Source organism: Nilaparvata lugens, chromosome X (assembly GCF_014356525.2).
Source record: "Nilaparvata lugens isolate BPH chromosome X, ASM1435652v1, whole genome shotgun sequence".
Taxonomy (NCBI): domain Eukaryota; kingdom Metazoa; phylum Arthropoda; class Insecta; order Hemiptera; family Delphacidae; genus Nilaparvata; species Nilaparvata lugens.
The window spans coordinates 5,660,127-5,676,739 of record NC_052518.1 but is presented as its reverse complement, the minus strand read 5'-3'; the positions used below and the strand labels follow the sequence as shown (position 1 = coordinate 5,676,739).

The following is a 16,613-nucleotide window of genomic DNA, read 5'->3' as shown; positions in this document are numbered from 1 at the left end:
TCGCCACATCAGCATCCAGTGTATCCCTGGCAACTAGATTGTGTCATCTGCAAATAGTTTAGTTTAGTTCAATTTTTGTCACATGCTGCTGTATAATCGAGCAGAGCTCGCACAGCATGTGACACGTCACAATTTTATATTCTTACATTCAATAGAAACAATGTTTTGAGAGCCCACTCTCTAGCCAACACCCGCTCAACAGAACACCTCAAAACAGTCAGCAAGTGAGTAAGGACAAGCCTCAATGAGCAATTTTTTAACTTCCCTAGCAAACTTTTCGTGGCTGTTATCCTTCAGGGCTTTGGGTAAACGGGTAAATAGGAGAGCACTTCCATCCAGCCCGAGGTCGTTGATGAAGATGAGAGGTTCCAGGATAGAACCCTGAGGCACGCCACAGCATACATGACGAGCATCCGACACAGCACCACCAATTATTGACACCACCTGTCTACAATGAGCCAGATAATCCATCAGCAACTTGAGGGCCACCCATTCAACTCCATATCTCTCAAGTTTCCAACAAAATACAGTGAGAAACACAGTCGAAGGCCTTCATTCCCCATTAACCCCCCCCCCCCGTGGAGTCCATCCACGAAGCAAACAGCATCTGTGGTAGAACGTCTCCTTCGGAATCCAAACTGATGAGGTGAGAAGAGTGAGTTTTCCTCAAAATAGGCAATGAGTTGGATGTGTAAAACAAATTATTCAGGATCACCTTCCTTGAAGACAGGAATTGTTCTAGTCTTACACAAGTCAGGAAAGACTCCACATTCCAAACAGCTGTTGATCAATAGGCACAATGGAGCCGCTATACTTCCAATCACATAGGCCTACTTCATGAGCAGTGGAGACATACCAAAGTCTAGACTTGAACAACTCCTGAAGTCATGGACTATATTTTTATAAGATCCTGGATGGTTATCTTTTCCCATCTGAGGGACTGGAATTTCATAATAACATCCCTTTGACAGCATTAGCAGGAGATCCAGGAAAATTATCCATTATCAAATGGATGATTTCGATAACCAACCATACAAACGTGACATGGCCACTAGTAACTTATACCTTTTCTCCAAACTCAAGGTGGTATTTAATCGTGATTAAATATGAACAGGCTTTTGTGCAACCGGGCCTTATGATTATATAATAGTTTACATTAGTCAAGTTTGAGTTGAATGAACGATTTTCATATAACCTCAAAAGTAAATAATTATGAATTGGAAAATCAAATGAATCTTGAAGTGTTGTTTTATTTTTCATACTTTTGACATGACCTAACGACTGGTATGCCTTTTTAGGCAGCCGGGACCGACGGCTGTTATGTAGCTCCTGTCGTAATCATCCTAATCTAAAGTCTGGTGCTGGAAAAAATCTATTTCACACGAATTGTAATTGTACAAATTTGTTTGTAATTACCTGGCCATCCATGGGAACTTTCCAAGCACCCAGAAGTGAGTTCATAATTTCGGCAGGACTGGGATTGATTTTATCCACGTTTTCTAAGTGGATACAAGAAGCTTGATTGTGGTTCACTTGTTCTGAATAAAATTCATAGTGAAGAGTTGTTGCGGTCGGCGGGAAATGCTGAAAAAATGAATTCGTTGTTAACTTTGAACAAATCTTATTAAATTATGAGCGTAGATGAGACATTACTAGTCCATCCAATCATTTATATTGAATATTCTGAGTAAACTAGCACAATATATGAAATAAAATTAGTCTTCGAACATAAGTTGATAAATTTGGAGGTGTATAGATGTGAAACTAGTCTTGTCAAACAATCATCTTTTATAAATTATCCAAAGTTGTAACTTGGCTAATATTTCCAGTAAAATACCCGGACCACATAACTTCTTACGGGTGTCATTTTCCAAGTGCAAGTATTTCAACTTTTCGTTATTAGTGTTTATTACATAAAATTATCAACATATTACAAATAATATTGAAATATTGTCATTTAAAAGCCAAAACCTAACCTCTCTTACCATTCCATTCACCTTCAACAACTAATTGAACAGAACCTTTTAGGTTATGTTCATACACTAGACAAATTGAAACTCTCAGTTCTGAGGCACTCTAAACAGCATAAAAATCTACTCTGGAAGAGATCACACTAGTTGGTTAACCAATACTAGTGGTAGATAATATTTTGGAAAGAATCATCAACTCCAACTTTACGGGCAGAAAAGACCGTAAGGCGCGTCTTCAGAATGCATGGCCTCTTATGGGTAGCATCTATTTCGCTCGTATCCCATTACTTTACCCCATAAGTGACAATGCATTCTGTTGACGAGCTAAAAATTTCATCGTGTTACATTAGTGTTACAGGTTGAAATATCGATAGATCCAAGTTGAGCATCGATATCTATAAAGTTAACTGTTGTAATAAGTCGATTTATTTTTCATGTTAATGTTCCAACTAGGCAGGATGCTTCCTCACATTTACTCGTGATCAATCAGGTGAGAATTAAAGTATAATATATCTCGGAGAAAATATGAAATATATATATGAACTGAGAATCATTATTGTCAAGTACAAAGTAAACAAGACAAACAGGACAATATTGGAACCAATATCTTTAAATCATGGTTTCTATAAACTTAAAATGTATTATATTAATAATGAAATCTCCTTACTGTAGGATTGTCACGGCAACAGTCTGCCAGACCAAAGCCATTTTCGCGACCTCCCCAACTCTGAAATAACAAACAACAGTTATGATCACAATAAAGAATATGGAAACCTTGATAAATAATTAATTTTAATCAAACATGTATCATGGGAATATCAGAAATTAAAGCATGTGTACAAAACAATATAAAGACTAGTTCTTTCAATCACATTTTTTGCAATGAATCTGATTAAAGAGTAATATTTTTAGAAAGGGTAAACAGAGCGCCGGTTGCACAAAAACCGGTTAAAATTTTAACCATGATTAATTCCACGAGAACCAATCAGAGAAGCCGTCTTTTCTAAGACGCCTTCTCTGATTGATTCTCGTAAAGTTAATCACAGTTAACATTTAACCGGTTTTTGTGCAACCGGGCCAGAGTATTTTAAAGTAGAAATAAAAACAAATTTATTATTATATAATATGCTGATTATGAGACCCAATAACAATAATGTTTGTCAAAAACAAACACACTACGAATGAAAATGAATGCAATAGAGACATTGAAGCCCACAAAAATAAGCTAAACAACTGTGAGAGAAGATCCACTGTATCCACTTCATTTTTTATTAATACAAGAAAATTATCGTCAATAAAAATATTTTCAGATTTTGATGCTTGTGAAATCCATTTTTCCTGAATCATATTAGTCTTGAGAAAGGTTCATGAAAAATTGCCATCAAGTATGCATAAAATTCATTTCTCAACAATAAATGGAAGTGAAGGTTTACAACTGAGACACATATCAATCAAGTTACCAATATAAGGCCCGGCTGCACTAAAGTCGGTTAAATTTTAACCGTGATTAATTTCTCGAGAACCAATCAGAGAAGGGTTTTTGAAAAGACGGCTTCTTTTATTGGTTCTCCTGGAATCAATCACGGTTAAAATTTAACCGGCTTTTGTGCAACTGGCACTTTGAATCTAAAATATAACCAAAATAAAGTATAATATAGAGAAATATCAATCACTTACCTCCGCAAGATAGGTAAGGTACTTGAGAAGTGAGTCTCTCATAATTGGTTTCAGACGCAGAATGAAGTTGCTTCTCTTGGAAAACATGTAGAGCAGGTTGAGTACAGCTAACACAACGTCGAGATTGCATGACGATAGCAGTACGAGAAGATGTTCAACTGAATTGTACATATGCCGGGAAGATGAGTGTTCAATAAGCAGTGTCGTGAAATGCAGTACCCAAATAACGAGTTCTTTCAGCTGAAAAATACACAATTTTCGTTCAAGTCACAGAAGAATGGTGAGAATGTCGAATATAATTCGAGAAAGTTGAACTTGGAACCAAGCAAATAATTTTAATTATGTTACAGAAAACAAACAAAACAAAAGAAACACTTTCTAAATAACAAGATCAACAAAAATAAATCGACTACAAGAAAGTAACAAGCAAGGGAAGGGAACATAGATAGTTGATACTGTTGTTACAACTGTAGAAGATGACAGAGCCAATAACTTAGATTTAGATGTTTTACTAGCATTGAACGTTGTTTATACGCATAGAAATTGTCAATTATTATCGAGTGTTTAGCATTTGATTGATATGTGAATCAAGTGGAATTTAATTTCTTAACATTTGGGCTCTTCTTTCCTTTTTTCGAGTCACGCAACTGATTGATGAAGCAAACGTTTTTGTTTTTAAAAAACTTGAATTAAGAAACAAGTTAAATTTTCATTTCATTACAATTTCATCACAATAACCCTCAGGGCAATCAATAATCAACATATCCTGAGTGGTGTGAGAAATCGTGAAACCAGTCTTTAATAAGATTGAGCAGAAAGTTTACCTCATCATTTTCTGGGTTGTCAAGTTTTAAGTGCCAGTTTTCAGGAATGCCATCTGGGTTCGAGGTGTGGATGTTGCCATCTTGCATCACCGCCGACTCCAAGATGTTATCGAAATAATCGAGCACTTTGACCCAATGGAAAAGTTCGCATTTTCCGTACGTCCATGTATCGATCCTTCTTAGTTCGATCAGAACTTCGGACCAAGTGCAACTCAGCAGGCGATCGATTAGCTCCTTACAGTCTGGAGGCTGTCAAATAAGGATAACGTTATTTATTTATGGAGATAACTGGTTACACGTAATAAGTATCCTTCACAAATACCGAGACACAGAACAGATTGTGAAGTTGCGAAAAGTTGAGTAGTAATCTTTGCAGTGTTGAAACGAGCTTTACATGTCCAATTCAACAGTTCATGTCCAATTGATAAAAATCGTAGGCCCTATCATGTTCTTCATGAGTATAGGTTGGGTGGTAGAGGACTAACAAATCCTAACTCCGCCAAATAAACAAGGTTTTCATTTCAATGTTTTATATAGTTGTGATAAGTACATCACTACTATGTATTCAATATGAGCATCTAATTCACCACCACAAGAAACGACTATGCTAAACTTTTATTAGTACATGAAACTCAAATCCCGAATAGTTGTCGACGACAAACTCAACAATTTTGTGGATCAATATTTAATCCAACAATTCTAGGCTAGACCCATGTTGTAACTCAAGAACAGGCACGCTATTAAAATATGTCGATGGCATAAAGTCATCAGTCAAGTATGAACAGTCTTCAGCTGGAAGATGATGATTCATCTATATAATGTGACTTGGAATCATGCGATAAAATAGAATGGGCGGAAGAGTGGAACTGAACCATGTTGTATGTAACTCAAGAACAGACACTCTTATCAAAAAATGTCGATGAAATATCGTCATCAGTCAAATATGCCAGTCTTCAGCTGAAAGATGATGATTCATCCGTAAAACATGAGCCAGTATCATGCGATACAATAGAATGCGAGGAAGAATGGAACTGAACATTGGCGTTATCAAACTATGACTAAGTCAGACTAAATTAGTCTGAAAAACAATATGATTCAAGCCCAAAACTTTTTCTCTTCCGAATTCCGTAAATTTATATTCTGGGCTAGAATTTAAGCCTAAATAAACAAAACCAAGCATAATTATTATAGTACTTATTCACGATACAAAAATCAATATTTCAAATGTGTAACCCAGGATCCATATGAAAGTACAAAGAAAACAAATCACGCTTCGAAATATTGAATTTTTAAGACATTCTACAATAATTACGATCAATTGCCGGTTGAATTTTAACCGTGATTAATTCCACGAGAATCAATCAGAGAAGCCATCTTTTCAAAAACGTATTGGAATTAATCACGGTTAAAATTTAACCGGCTTTTGTGCAACCAAGCCTAATCTCAGCTGGATTGCCACATATCATTGTCGTCAGTGAAAATGACCAGTATAGTGAGAATATTAATCCCTCAAGTTCTAATGGCATTATTCATAATCGTCCGTGATGAGTGGGAAGAGTTAAATTATAACTCATGGTAATTATATTTTCACTGATGCTAATATGTGGCAAACAAAACTACATCATTTACATTATTTATCGTGGGTGGTGCTGATTGAAAGTTGAGACTCCAATAATTAGATTTAGTTACTGGACAGCAAAGAAGTCGAGCCAAGTAACAAGAAAGTTACAAGCATAATTTATTGAAGAAACAATCATTAAATACTACTCTCTCGGCATGGTGCACTCAAACGTGAAAATTATGTAAGATTTGTAGAATAGAGTTGCAATCTTTTAAAAATAATGAAGTTGTAAAACTGAGAAATGAGAATCAAAACATTATTTGTGCGATTCTAGTAATTAATGACAGATACATTCCTGTTATAATAACAAAATACTTACCACCTCCAGACTGCTCTTGCGAGCTTTGGTGATATCGATTTTCATATCTAGAGATGATCTGTTGTTACGTCATCTATAGCTGCAAACAAATAAACTGCAATTAGTTTGCGATCAAAACTGAACGAAATACATGAGTCACAAAATACTGTACAATAAGACATTTAAGGGCGTGTGCAATTCGATTCTTTAACCAATCACCATTAAACATTAGAGACTTGGCTGTGGAAGATTTCAAATTAAGAATTAAAGATTTTCTAATTAGAAACTGTTTTTACAATCTTGATGAATATTTTAGCTTTAATATGAAAATTTTTTAAATTGTGATATTATGTACATGTATAACAATGATTGTATTTTTATGACGTGGCCTATACTTGTTTTATACTTGTCGATGGCAATAAATGGATTTGATTTGATTTGTATGTACATTCCCAGGGGAATAGACACGAATTATGATTAATAAAGTTATTGATTGTATAAACAGAGATCATAATGAACCAAGATTTATTCAAGTAAGCAATGTACTTACTCAATCAAACATAAAAAGATGTCGATTTTATCGACAATCATCATAATGAACAAAGATAGATTCAAGTAAGACATGTATTTCAAGTTGTCTTGGAGCATTTTTTATCGAACAGGAAATGAAAGTAGCAAGTCGAATTGAGATTTATATTGAACTAAAAGATCTTTGAAAAAAGGGGGAAAATGCGGTCATGAGTGAAATACAAATATAGTCTGAGAAAAGGTGCAAGAGACTTGAAAATAAGATTAAATCAAACTAAATTTTAAATATTAACTTTTGAAACGGAATAGCCTCGGCTTAATAAAATAAGAATCAAAAAGGGAATGATATGTAGAAAAGGGATTCCATTTACGCTTTGGAAATCAAACTTTAAATCAATTCTCATGATCATTATACCCTACAAAGTAATTATTACCGCTGGGATGTCAGAGCTGATTCAAATACAGTATATCAGAACTGATTGAAATCAATAAACGAAAGTTAATTACTGTAATTAAATGAAAAATCAATAGCAACTATTTTACCGTAATTAAATTCAATTATGCTGTTGAAGGCTGTGCAACAGGTTAAAAAAACTTTTTACTGGTGATATTTTTCAAAGATTTTCGATTTGTATACTATATCAAGCTATCCAATTAGACAAGTTTTTTCAGGAATTATTTTTTCCGAAAACTTTGAAAATAACTTTTGAGATATGAACGACTAAAGTTTGAATTTTTGGGACAGATCATTACAAATCCGGTAATAAATTCATGAAATTTTGAGGATAAATTCTTCATGAATGAAACAAGAATTTCCTGAAAATATCAAATTTATATTAAGTAATTCCATTTACAAAAAATGACCAAAAATAACCCAACTGAAATTTATTTTCAGTAACTTTTTGTAAATGGGTTGACTTTCTCAAAAATTGATATCTTCAGGAAATTTTAGTTTCATTCAATCAACAATAAAATCTCTTACCGAATTTGAAATGAACTGTTCCAAGAACTTCGGATACTCATAGGCCTATATCAAAGTAATGATCGGGAAAAAATATTTCCTGATACAATTTTTTTATTTTGATAGTATACAAATCGAAAACTTTGAAAAATATCACTAGTAAAAAGTTTTTTTAGCCCGTTACAGTCTTAAAATTATATAAAAATAGCACTAAACAGGTTAATCCAATCATTCACATACATCAAATTCATGAACTGATTGTTAACGGAAACTTATCAAAATTTGTAATAATCAAATCGATATAAATATAAATATTTTTAAATTGCTCCGACATTTTCCGTTTAAATCTTAAGAGAAAACATCACACTATACCACTATCAAACTATCTTTCAACATGCACCAAACTAGTCGACGAATCGAACTTAAATTCCATTCCGCAAATAAACCATGAAAGGTTTTTCTATTGTCAAGGCCCAAAATCTTAAAAAAAACAATACCATTCGTGGTTAAGCTTGCAATCATTTTCAATTCTTTGGTAGTTATGGGCCATCTTGTCCGCAATCTTCAATAATAAGATTTTACAACACGGTAAGGTATCCCAACATATTTATCAAATCAAATTGAACAGAAAAAAATAAATTATCAAAAACATTAAAACCATATCCCAAAAGAAATGTATTCTAATACTTTAATAAAATTTCGTATTTTGGCGAGTGATAAAATGAAAAATTCAAAGTCATTGTTTAGCGAGCTAGCTAACCTAACATGGCTTCACCAGCCAGTCAACTAATAGTCAGTCAACTGGATAAGAATACATAAGAAATAAAAATTATTGACTTCTCATATAGCATAATTTGAATGAGAAATATTGTTTCAATTTCTGTTAGTGTTGTTACTTACGAGTAAACGCTTTCTAGGCAATGTACAGTATTAATAAGACTGGATAAAACAAGATGAACAAAGAGGAGGGGAAGGGGGGTATGACGTTTTTCATAGTTTAGGTTTAATACATTTAAAGCATTGAATACATAGATGTATTCATAAAATTTAGATACAGAGAGAGCAAAAGGTGCTAAAATTAATGCAATGAATACTTCAAGAATAATTATTGTGAACAAGAACACTATTCTGAGATTTCACTAGCACCAGCCTGAGCCTGGGCCAATCAATGGTAGGCTAACATTATTTTGCAAGAAAAAACAATTTGAGCAGAAGTTCAGCAAAAATAAATTTTACTTACAAATCAACAGACGTTTCTAAACACCTTTAATCAATTAACAAGGATTTCACATGAAATATAACTGAGAAAACTGCAATGTAAAAAACCGCGAAGACTCTTTTATCTATCACACAAAATCCAAGATGTCGATGTATGTAGTGGCTAGTGGCTAGATACTGCAGAATGAACAGGCAAGGGACACAAAGAGCAACAAATAGGTAAGCGTCCAGTCATACAAAGAAGCTCCACCAAGCACTCTAACATGTTCTAGAAAATTCTATGATTTTATTATTACTCGGCAGTTCAATTTATATAATATTATATGGATTGATCAGAATTCCTCACAAAAAAATTTCAACTCGATTTTTCCTGTATTTTTGGAGTTTGAGACATTAAAAGTTGAATACTTGCTGTCCAGAGCGTCCTGTCTACAATCATTACCAATTGAAAAATTGTAGTTGCTCGAATTGAAAGCAGAAGATCATAAGTTTCTCGAAAAATGAAGTACAAGTGTAATCTATGAATATTTTTGTTGGATTACAGCAATTGTTTAAAAAAGTGGGATTTACTTTATATTAATATTATTATTTACAAATATAATATTTGAATGATGACAATATTATTAGTTACTTTTTATTCGATTTCTTTCCACAATTTTACTCACATTACATATAGTCTAGCCTTATGATAGTTAAAAAATATTATAATCTATATAATTTTCTATTAAATTAAATAGTGATAATAATGATAATAAATTTGGAGTATTTGTTGATAAATATGAGTATTTGATAATAAATTTTGAGTAATTGATAATAATTATTTCATAATAAATATGGAGCTCTCCATATTCAATAACATCCTATTTTCAACATAAAAATAGATTATTATTGTCATAACTATGATGAATTATAATTAAATAATTATAATCCATATTCTTTATTCTGATGATTGAATAATATAAACAGCTTTTCAAAAATGGATATTTTTCAAGATGTCTTAGACATTCTGGAAACCTACTATCCTACTTCTACTCTACAAGGCATACAACTTTAATAAAATAATTAAAATTTATAAAGTAATGATGGAAGAATTACATACCGTATCATGTGAATGAATGCAGGACAATGAAATTGAAAACAAAAGAAGGTTAGGATTCTCTGCCATTGTCACTGTCTTCTATAGAGGATAGGTTAGGTAATACCGATATATCTGATGTAATATTCAACTATTCATTCTTGTTTAAAATAATCAATATCATGTTTTAATCATCAAGAAAATATATTTCTCAATGTTTAAATAATACTGTAATACATTTTTATGATTGAGATAAAATTTTGCTTATGAACAACTTCACAAGCTTGTAGGTTGTAGGCCTACGGTAGCTAGTACTTTTGCGGATGACACCACCTTGATTCCAGTGAGGAAAAAGGAAAAAAGTATGCCAGTCTCATTTAGGCCAAGCTGTGGTTTATAGCTAACAAGTTGAAGCTCAATGAAGATAAAATGAGCATCCTAGCCTGTTCATTGAAGAGGCAAACAGCTGCAGAAGATCCAATGGAGCTGCTAGTAGGTTTCTGAATGGACAGGAGGTTGAGCTGGAATCATCATGTTCAACAGGTGAACTTTGAAGAGTAACCTAGCCTAACCTAAACCTCAGAAAACTGAGACACCTGGTTGACAACAGCAGCCTCATCATGGCCTACGGTACTGCCATTTTGCCAATTTAAGGGAGGGCTCTAAAATTTGCAGATGACACCACTATAATCTCTTCTGGTCGGAATCCAACTCAGGCTCTACAGGTGGCAGAAGTTGTGTTTGGAGAAGCTAGGATGTGGCTGGAAACAAATAAGCTCCAATTGAATCTTGGCAAGACTCAGAGGCTGCTCTGTTCATTGGCACAACATAGCCCTGATCATCACAGTGTGTCCCTCCTTGGATTTATCATCGATCCTGAGATCAAATGGAATTGTCACATTGAGGAACTGTGTAAGAGGCTGGCAAGAGTGACCGAGTGTGACCTATCTACTACGGAAGCTGACACAGCTGGTGAGCAGACCCTACCTGATTGTTGTCAACTATGCCCTCTTCCACAGCATCCTGGGCTATGGGCTGCAGCTTTGGGGTCATGCATCTTATTGTCAAAAAGTTTTAATAATGCAGAAGAGAGCTGTCCACATCATCACCCCCAGTGGTTACCTTGAACACTGCAGACCGCTCTTCAAGTCTACTGGAATAATTACTATATTTAATTATTATATACCGTATATTTAAGTGCCCTCCATGTCAAGGTAAATTTTGACAAGTACAACTTGAGGAGAGACTTACATAGTCATAACACTCGGAATGGTTGCATGATTGACATTCCTTATTCCCGACTAAGTAGGACAAGGGACTCATTTCTTACTGTGTCACTAAAAATCTTTAACAAGCTGCCTAGATGGTTAACAGCCTTGAGTACCCAGGCATTCAAGGCTAAGCTCAAGTGTTGGCTTAAGGAAAACCCTTTCTATGGGTTACATGAGTTCTTTGAAGTGACCATGCCATCTTGATAACTCAAGTTTATACTCATGACTAGCTTCAAGAAAAGTTATTTCTTATTATGTTGACACAACCTATCCGGCTCCGCTGGTCTTGGTGAAGATAAAGTGTTTAAGTGTACGATACCGTACCACTCACTTTTTCAGATCCATATCAAATGCTGTGGGGTCAATGCACCAACCGCCCATGATGTGCTGCACCTACAGAAAAAAGCCCTGAGAATACCTTCTCAGACTTCAGGTATCATTGCCGGCCTCTCTTCAGGAGTCTTGGAATCATCACTGTGTACAGCCAGTATGTAGGCTACTGTGCTCACTGATGTACATGAACAAAAACCAGCATCTGCTACAAAGAAGAGGTGATATTCATGCATATACAATATTATAGTGAGGTCCACATTATAATGACAGGGAAGAATAAGATAAAACAGCGTTGCCGATTCTCTTCCTTGCTACTGCCTTATTCTATGGAGGATAGCTGATACCGGTATAATCTCATGTAATATTAACTGTTCATTTCTGTTAAAATTAATCAATTATATTTTATTTGTAAAAAAATATGAAATCAAAAATCTTCTTTATTCCACAAATACTGTAAGTACAAATATACAATGATGAAAAAAATAAAATAATGATGTAGGCTACTTAAATTAGGTTGTAGATATATTACTTAATGGTTTAATACTTAATATTCATAATTGTGATAGAATATTTTGTTGATCAATTATATTTCTAAACTGTTGAAAAAAGATTTAGCAACGTTGCGGACGTAGAAAAGGATAGCACAATCTGCTTTGTCGAATGATAGACATGGTTCGCAACACCAATATTAATCCAATACTGCCATTATAACGTGGACCTCACTATAGACATGTTGCCTTCGTTGGAAATACCTCGCAGCAGACTATCTGCATTATCTGCACTATGGTACATTCTTTAACAGGCTTTCCAAGGAGATAAAAGGCTTGATACACAATTTATTGTGAAGTACAAACTCGTTGAGTTTCACCAGGAAAGTTAAGTGAGAAGCCTCTTTTTGTCTTTTCTTTTAAATGTATGTAAGTTTTAGCACTAACTATCTGGAGATCCCAGTTCCTTGGCAACAAATTCAAGTATTCAAGTACCTACTACTTCACCTTTCACTGTATTTATAAATCTATACTTTCTGAATAGTTGTGAAGGTGATATTGTAGTGATCATCCATATTGAACAAAATGATTAGATATTGTCCACATCGGATTTATTAAAAAATTGAGATACTGGTTTCGGTTGTTACACCATTAACAATCTCTAGTAAACCAGTCTGGTATCTCAGTTCATCACGTTTTTTAATAAATCTGTGATTGGACAATATGTAGTATTTTTAATAATTATATCTATTTATCACTCACTTATTGACAGTAGTAAATGGCACTATGTACAATGGAAGATGGAACTCACGTGAACTTACTATCCAATTAACCTTCCGGCAGTCGCACTGTTGTAAAAATTACAACAGTCAGTTTTTTGCTGCACAAAACTATTGAATGGGGTGGTGTCAGTGGATTAGTCACCTATGCATTCCAAAACTTCCCCCCCCCCATCACTCCACTGAGTTGCAGTATCAACCGAGCAATGGTTCAGTCTTTAGGTGTCATTTAGTCGCGACAGTGCATAAGATAGGGAAAGACTGTATACGGAGACTGTAAACGAACCAATAAAACAGAATTGATGGCTTTGTTTGATGTACCTTATTGGGCTATGAAATGGTAATCATCCAAATGTTCATAGGCGTAAAATAATCCAAGAAGATGAAAAAAGTAATTATACAATTAATTAATATGTTTTGACAGTAAACAGAGTACATAACACTTAGAAAATTGGATGTTGTATAAAATACAACACGCGACTGCTCGTGTGACTGAGTAGCCGCGACTACCAGAAGGTTAATCATGATTAATTACATCTAATTAATTATGAGAGGCAGTCATATGGGGAGTAAAAGCTTTTTCAATAGGTAACAAAACTGCATATTTTTATCTCCAAAATTGACCATTCCTTGTAACGGTGCGGTTTTGGAAAGGATACAGTGAAAGCATAAAGAAAATAGCATAAGGAGATATCCCATAGTATAGGGCGTTTATGTTCCAAATTTCAATGTTAACTCAAGCTGTATGCTATCTTTTCTCTATGGTGATATAAGTACTCTAATGACAAACCAATGCTAATCAGATGCTGTCTTTAAAATTTGAATAACACTATAGTTCTATTTTATAGGATTTTTTACACAAGTAAAACTAATAATTTTATCATAGAAAAATATATTTTTCAGAATTATGGTGAAAACAATAAAACCAATTATAATAAAATACAAAATAAAAACAGAACAAATCTTGATAACAGATTAACACTATTTGAATGTGGTAAATTGAATTTTATAATACTGGATGAAATCATTGAAATCATGACATTAATGTACTCTATTCAGCAACCTTTCGAGTGAAAATAATCCAAGTTCAATACTGATATTCTAACAAATCTAGAATTTTTCATGTTTCATATTCAATATGTATCAGTATGTGATAATCATGTATCAGTAATCAGGATCCAGTATGCAATGCTCTCAAACCACCTCACGGGAAATACTGAAAGTGCAAAGGTTAGATTTGGCAACTGAGCATGTAGAGTTAACTATACATCTATATTTGGTGTCTGAGGATTCTCTATCACTCTATCAAACAAAAATTCAAGTATTATCAATATTTCAAGATAATCAATGTTGAGTTTTGCAGAGGCTACGAATAGTGGACAAAAACTACCTGGATTATAATTTAATGCAGTGGAAATTCAAATACAGATTTATAATTATTTGAAGTACAATAAGTTTCATGAATGGTATTCAGCTAAACGTGAGCATGAGGCTACTTGATAAATCACTACTTTTACATAAAGCACTTCCTCTTTAACTAGAATATTAAAATATATATAATAATCGTATATAGGAAACTCATAACATAGAATACATGTATGAACTTAAATATTAACTGGAGATATTTGACTGAATCAGATTTAGTCAATTCAATCAAGTCTTGATTGAGAAAGGCGCTTTAAATCGCCGAAATATCTTCATTTAATTGTAAGTTTGTAATGGTTTTTATTCTATGTGTAATGTGTTTTCTACACATGGTTATTATAAAACTCGTATATATGTATTTTTATAAGGCAAATATTCACTCTTAATTTGGCTTCAAACTAAGGCTAAAGCGTTGAGCATTTATAAAGGATTTCTACACTCAAAACAAGTATCAATAAACATTTTCATTATTTCAACAATAATACAAGAATAAACAAATGTTTATACCACGTTTGATTCTTCATAACAAAATAACTTTTTCTAAATGTACAATACCTCCACATGACGGAGTATGTTAAGCTCAACTAACTATGTTATACAACGGATGGAGAATTGATCACATTTTTAAAATGATTCTCTTCATTTCCGGACAATGTCTTCCATTAAGTTATCTTGAATGTCACAGCCAAATGACACAGTCAACAGGAGTTAGACAAAGAAAACATCAATAAAAGTTTAAATGAAATGAATCTTGAAGTACAATATCTTAGTAGCCCTGAAAAGGAAAGAGAAATGAATCTTCTAAACCAGAAACCACTCATCTGAAAAGCCATTAGAATGGTATCTAAAATTCAAAGACTCATTAGTCATTACAAGAAAAATGACCGCGTACATGTCTGAAGGTAAGACACGTTCATGACAAACATAGAAATGAGAATATAGTTAGAAATTTTCTAAACTTGTATAAAAATCGAATCAACCGATCTTCATTCTTCAGTCATTAATTTCAGTTAATACACATAAACACTAGCACGTTCGATATGTTATCTTAAAAACTTCGCATAATTTTTCCCACTTTAAATCAATGGCTTCAGATTCAAAATTTGAAGGCTAGAACGACCAATAACTCTACAGACATCTTCTATCCATAGATTAATCTAATATCCCAATTCATGCGCGAGTTTTATGTGAATAAACGAGTCTAGTAATTGTAAATTACATTCAATAAAATTCTAATAACGGATTATCGGTTTAGACAACGAAAAAATTATAAATTTGATCTTTTAAACGAACAAAATTTGACAATGTGAACAATTTCAAAGCAACAACCAATAAAAATTACAGCTTTGTTCACTAAAGAAGTAGTAACACCGTTACTATTAACCATCGTTTCCATCTTTATCAACCATAAACAACCTTAATTAACCTTGGTTTAGGATATAGTGTTTCAATACTGATTCAAGTCTTATGACTATGGTAATTCATAGCTTATGAATTCAACAACCAATAGAAGAATTGCAGGTATGTTCACCAAAGTCTGATATGAATTAACTTATTTTTCAGACGTATACGTCTAATAGTTATATACGTCTAAGTCTAATATAAAAATATATAATTATTATTGTCATTGCCTTCAAAGCAGAATACATCACAATAATTAAAGTACAATTTTCACTTATTTCATGATAAAACAAATAAAAATTAGTTTCATCAATCAATAAATTTGTCATGAAGTTCTGAAGCATAAAAATAGAAAATTGAAATGTGACCAAATAAAGTCGTTCACGGAAGACAAAGTCATAAAAATGAAGAATTGCTATTTGGGTGCTACATAATTTTAGCTTGCGCCTTGCAATTAATGTAGGGATTTTGTAGAATTCGAGGCGATGTTTCCATCACACGAAGAAGCAGATTATCTAAATAATCCTCTAAATCCTTTTGTTGGGCTCGCTTATTCTTCAGATCCGCCTCCAACCGCATCACCATTTCAATCAAATCCTGCGAAACAAGCAAGTCAAAGCGTTCAAGCATGCAAAATACCAAAATACAGAATGAAAAATCGCTTTTACAAAGTACAATTCTATTTTATAAGTGTAAAAAGCGTTACACATCACATTTGCAAACTTTCCCTGGTTACATTCATTT

The 16,613-nt window shown here is 33.4% G+C and overlaps 3 protein-coding genes across 7 annotated transcripts in view; 1 reads left to right on the top strand and 2 right to left on the bottom strand.

The window, feature by feature from the left end:
* Positions 1 to 6,491, bottom strand: part of LOC111051988 (E3 ubiquitin-protein ligase HUWE1) — a gene marked incomplete in the record, with an annotated part of 177,940 nt that extends 171,449 nt beyond the window's left edge. Inside the window, 5 exon segments of the mRNA XM_039441421.1 lie at positions 1,417 to 1,584; positions 2,638 to 2,697; positions 3,648 to 3,887; positions 4,472 to 4,720; positions 6,412 to 6,491. Of these exon segments, the coding sequence (XP_039297355.1) occupies positions 1,417 to 1,584; positions 2,638 to 2,697; positions 3,648 to 3,887; positions 4,472 to 4,720; positions 6,412 to 6,456 (762 nt within the window).
* Positions 6,492 to 10,792: 4,301 nt separating this feature from the next.
* LOC120354369 lies at positions 10,793 to 11,889 on the top strand. The gene is made up of 3 exons (XM_039441420.1): positions 10,793 to 10,802; positions 10,848 to 11,144; positions 11,783 to 11,889. Exons 1-3 carry the CDS (start codon positions 10,793 to 10,795, stop codon positions 11,824 to 11,826), a joined length of 351 nt encoding a protein of 116 aa, XP_039297354.1. The 3' UTR covers positions 11,827 to 11,889.
* Positions 11,890 to 14,079: 2,190 nt separating this feature from the next.
* LOC111064042 (rab11 family-interacting protein 1) overlaps positions 14,080 to 16,613 on the bottom strand; it is a 66,016-nt gene continuing 63,482 nt past the window's right edge. For all 5 annotated transcript variants that reach the window (XM_039442301.1, XM_039442299.1, XM_039442300.1 and 2 more), the window contains one exon: positions 14,080 to 16,466. In XM_039442301.1, the coding sequence (XP_039298235.1) occupies positions 16,296 to 16,466 (171 nt within the window). In that variant the 3' untranslated portion in view covers positions 14,080 to 16,295. The remainder of the gene's footprint in view (positions 16,467 to 16,613) is intronic.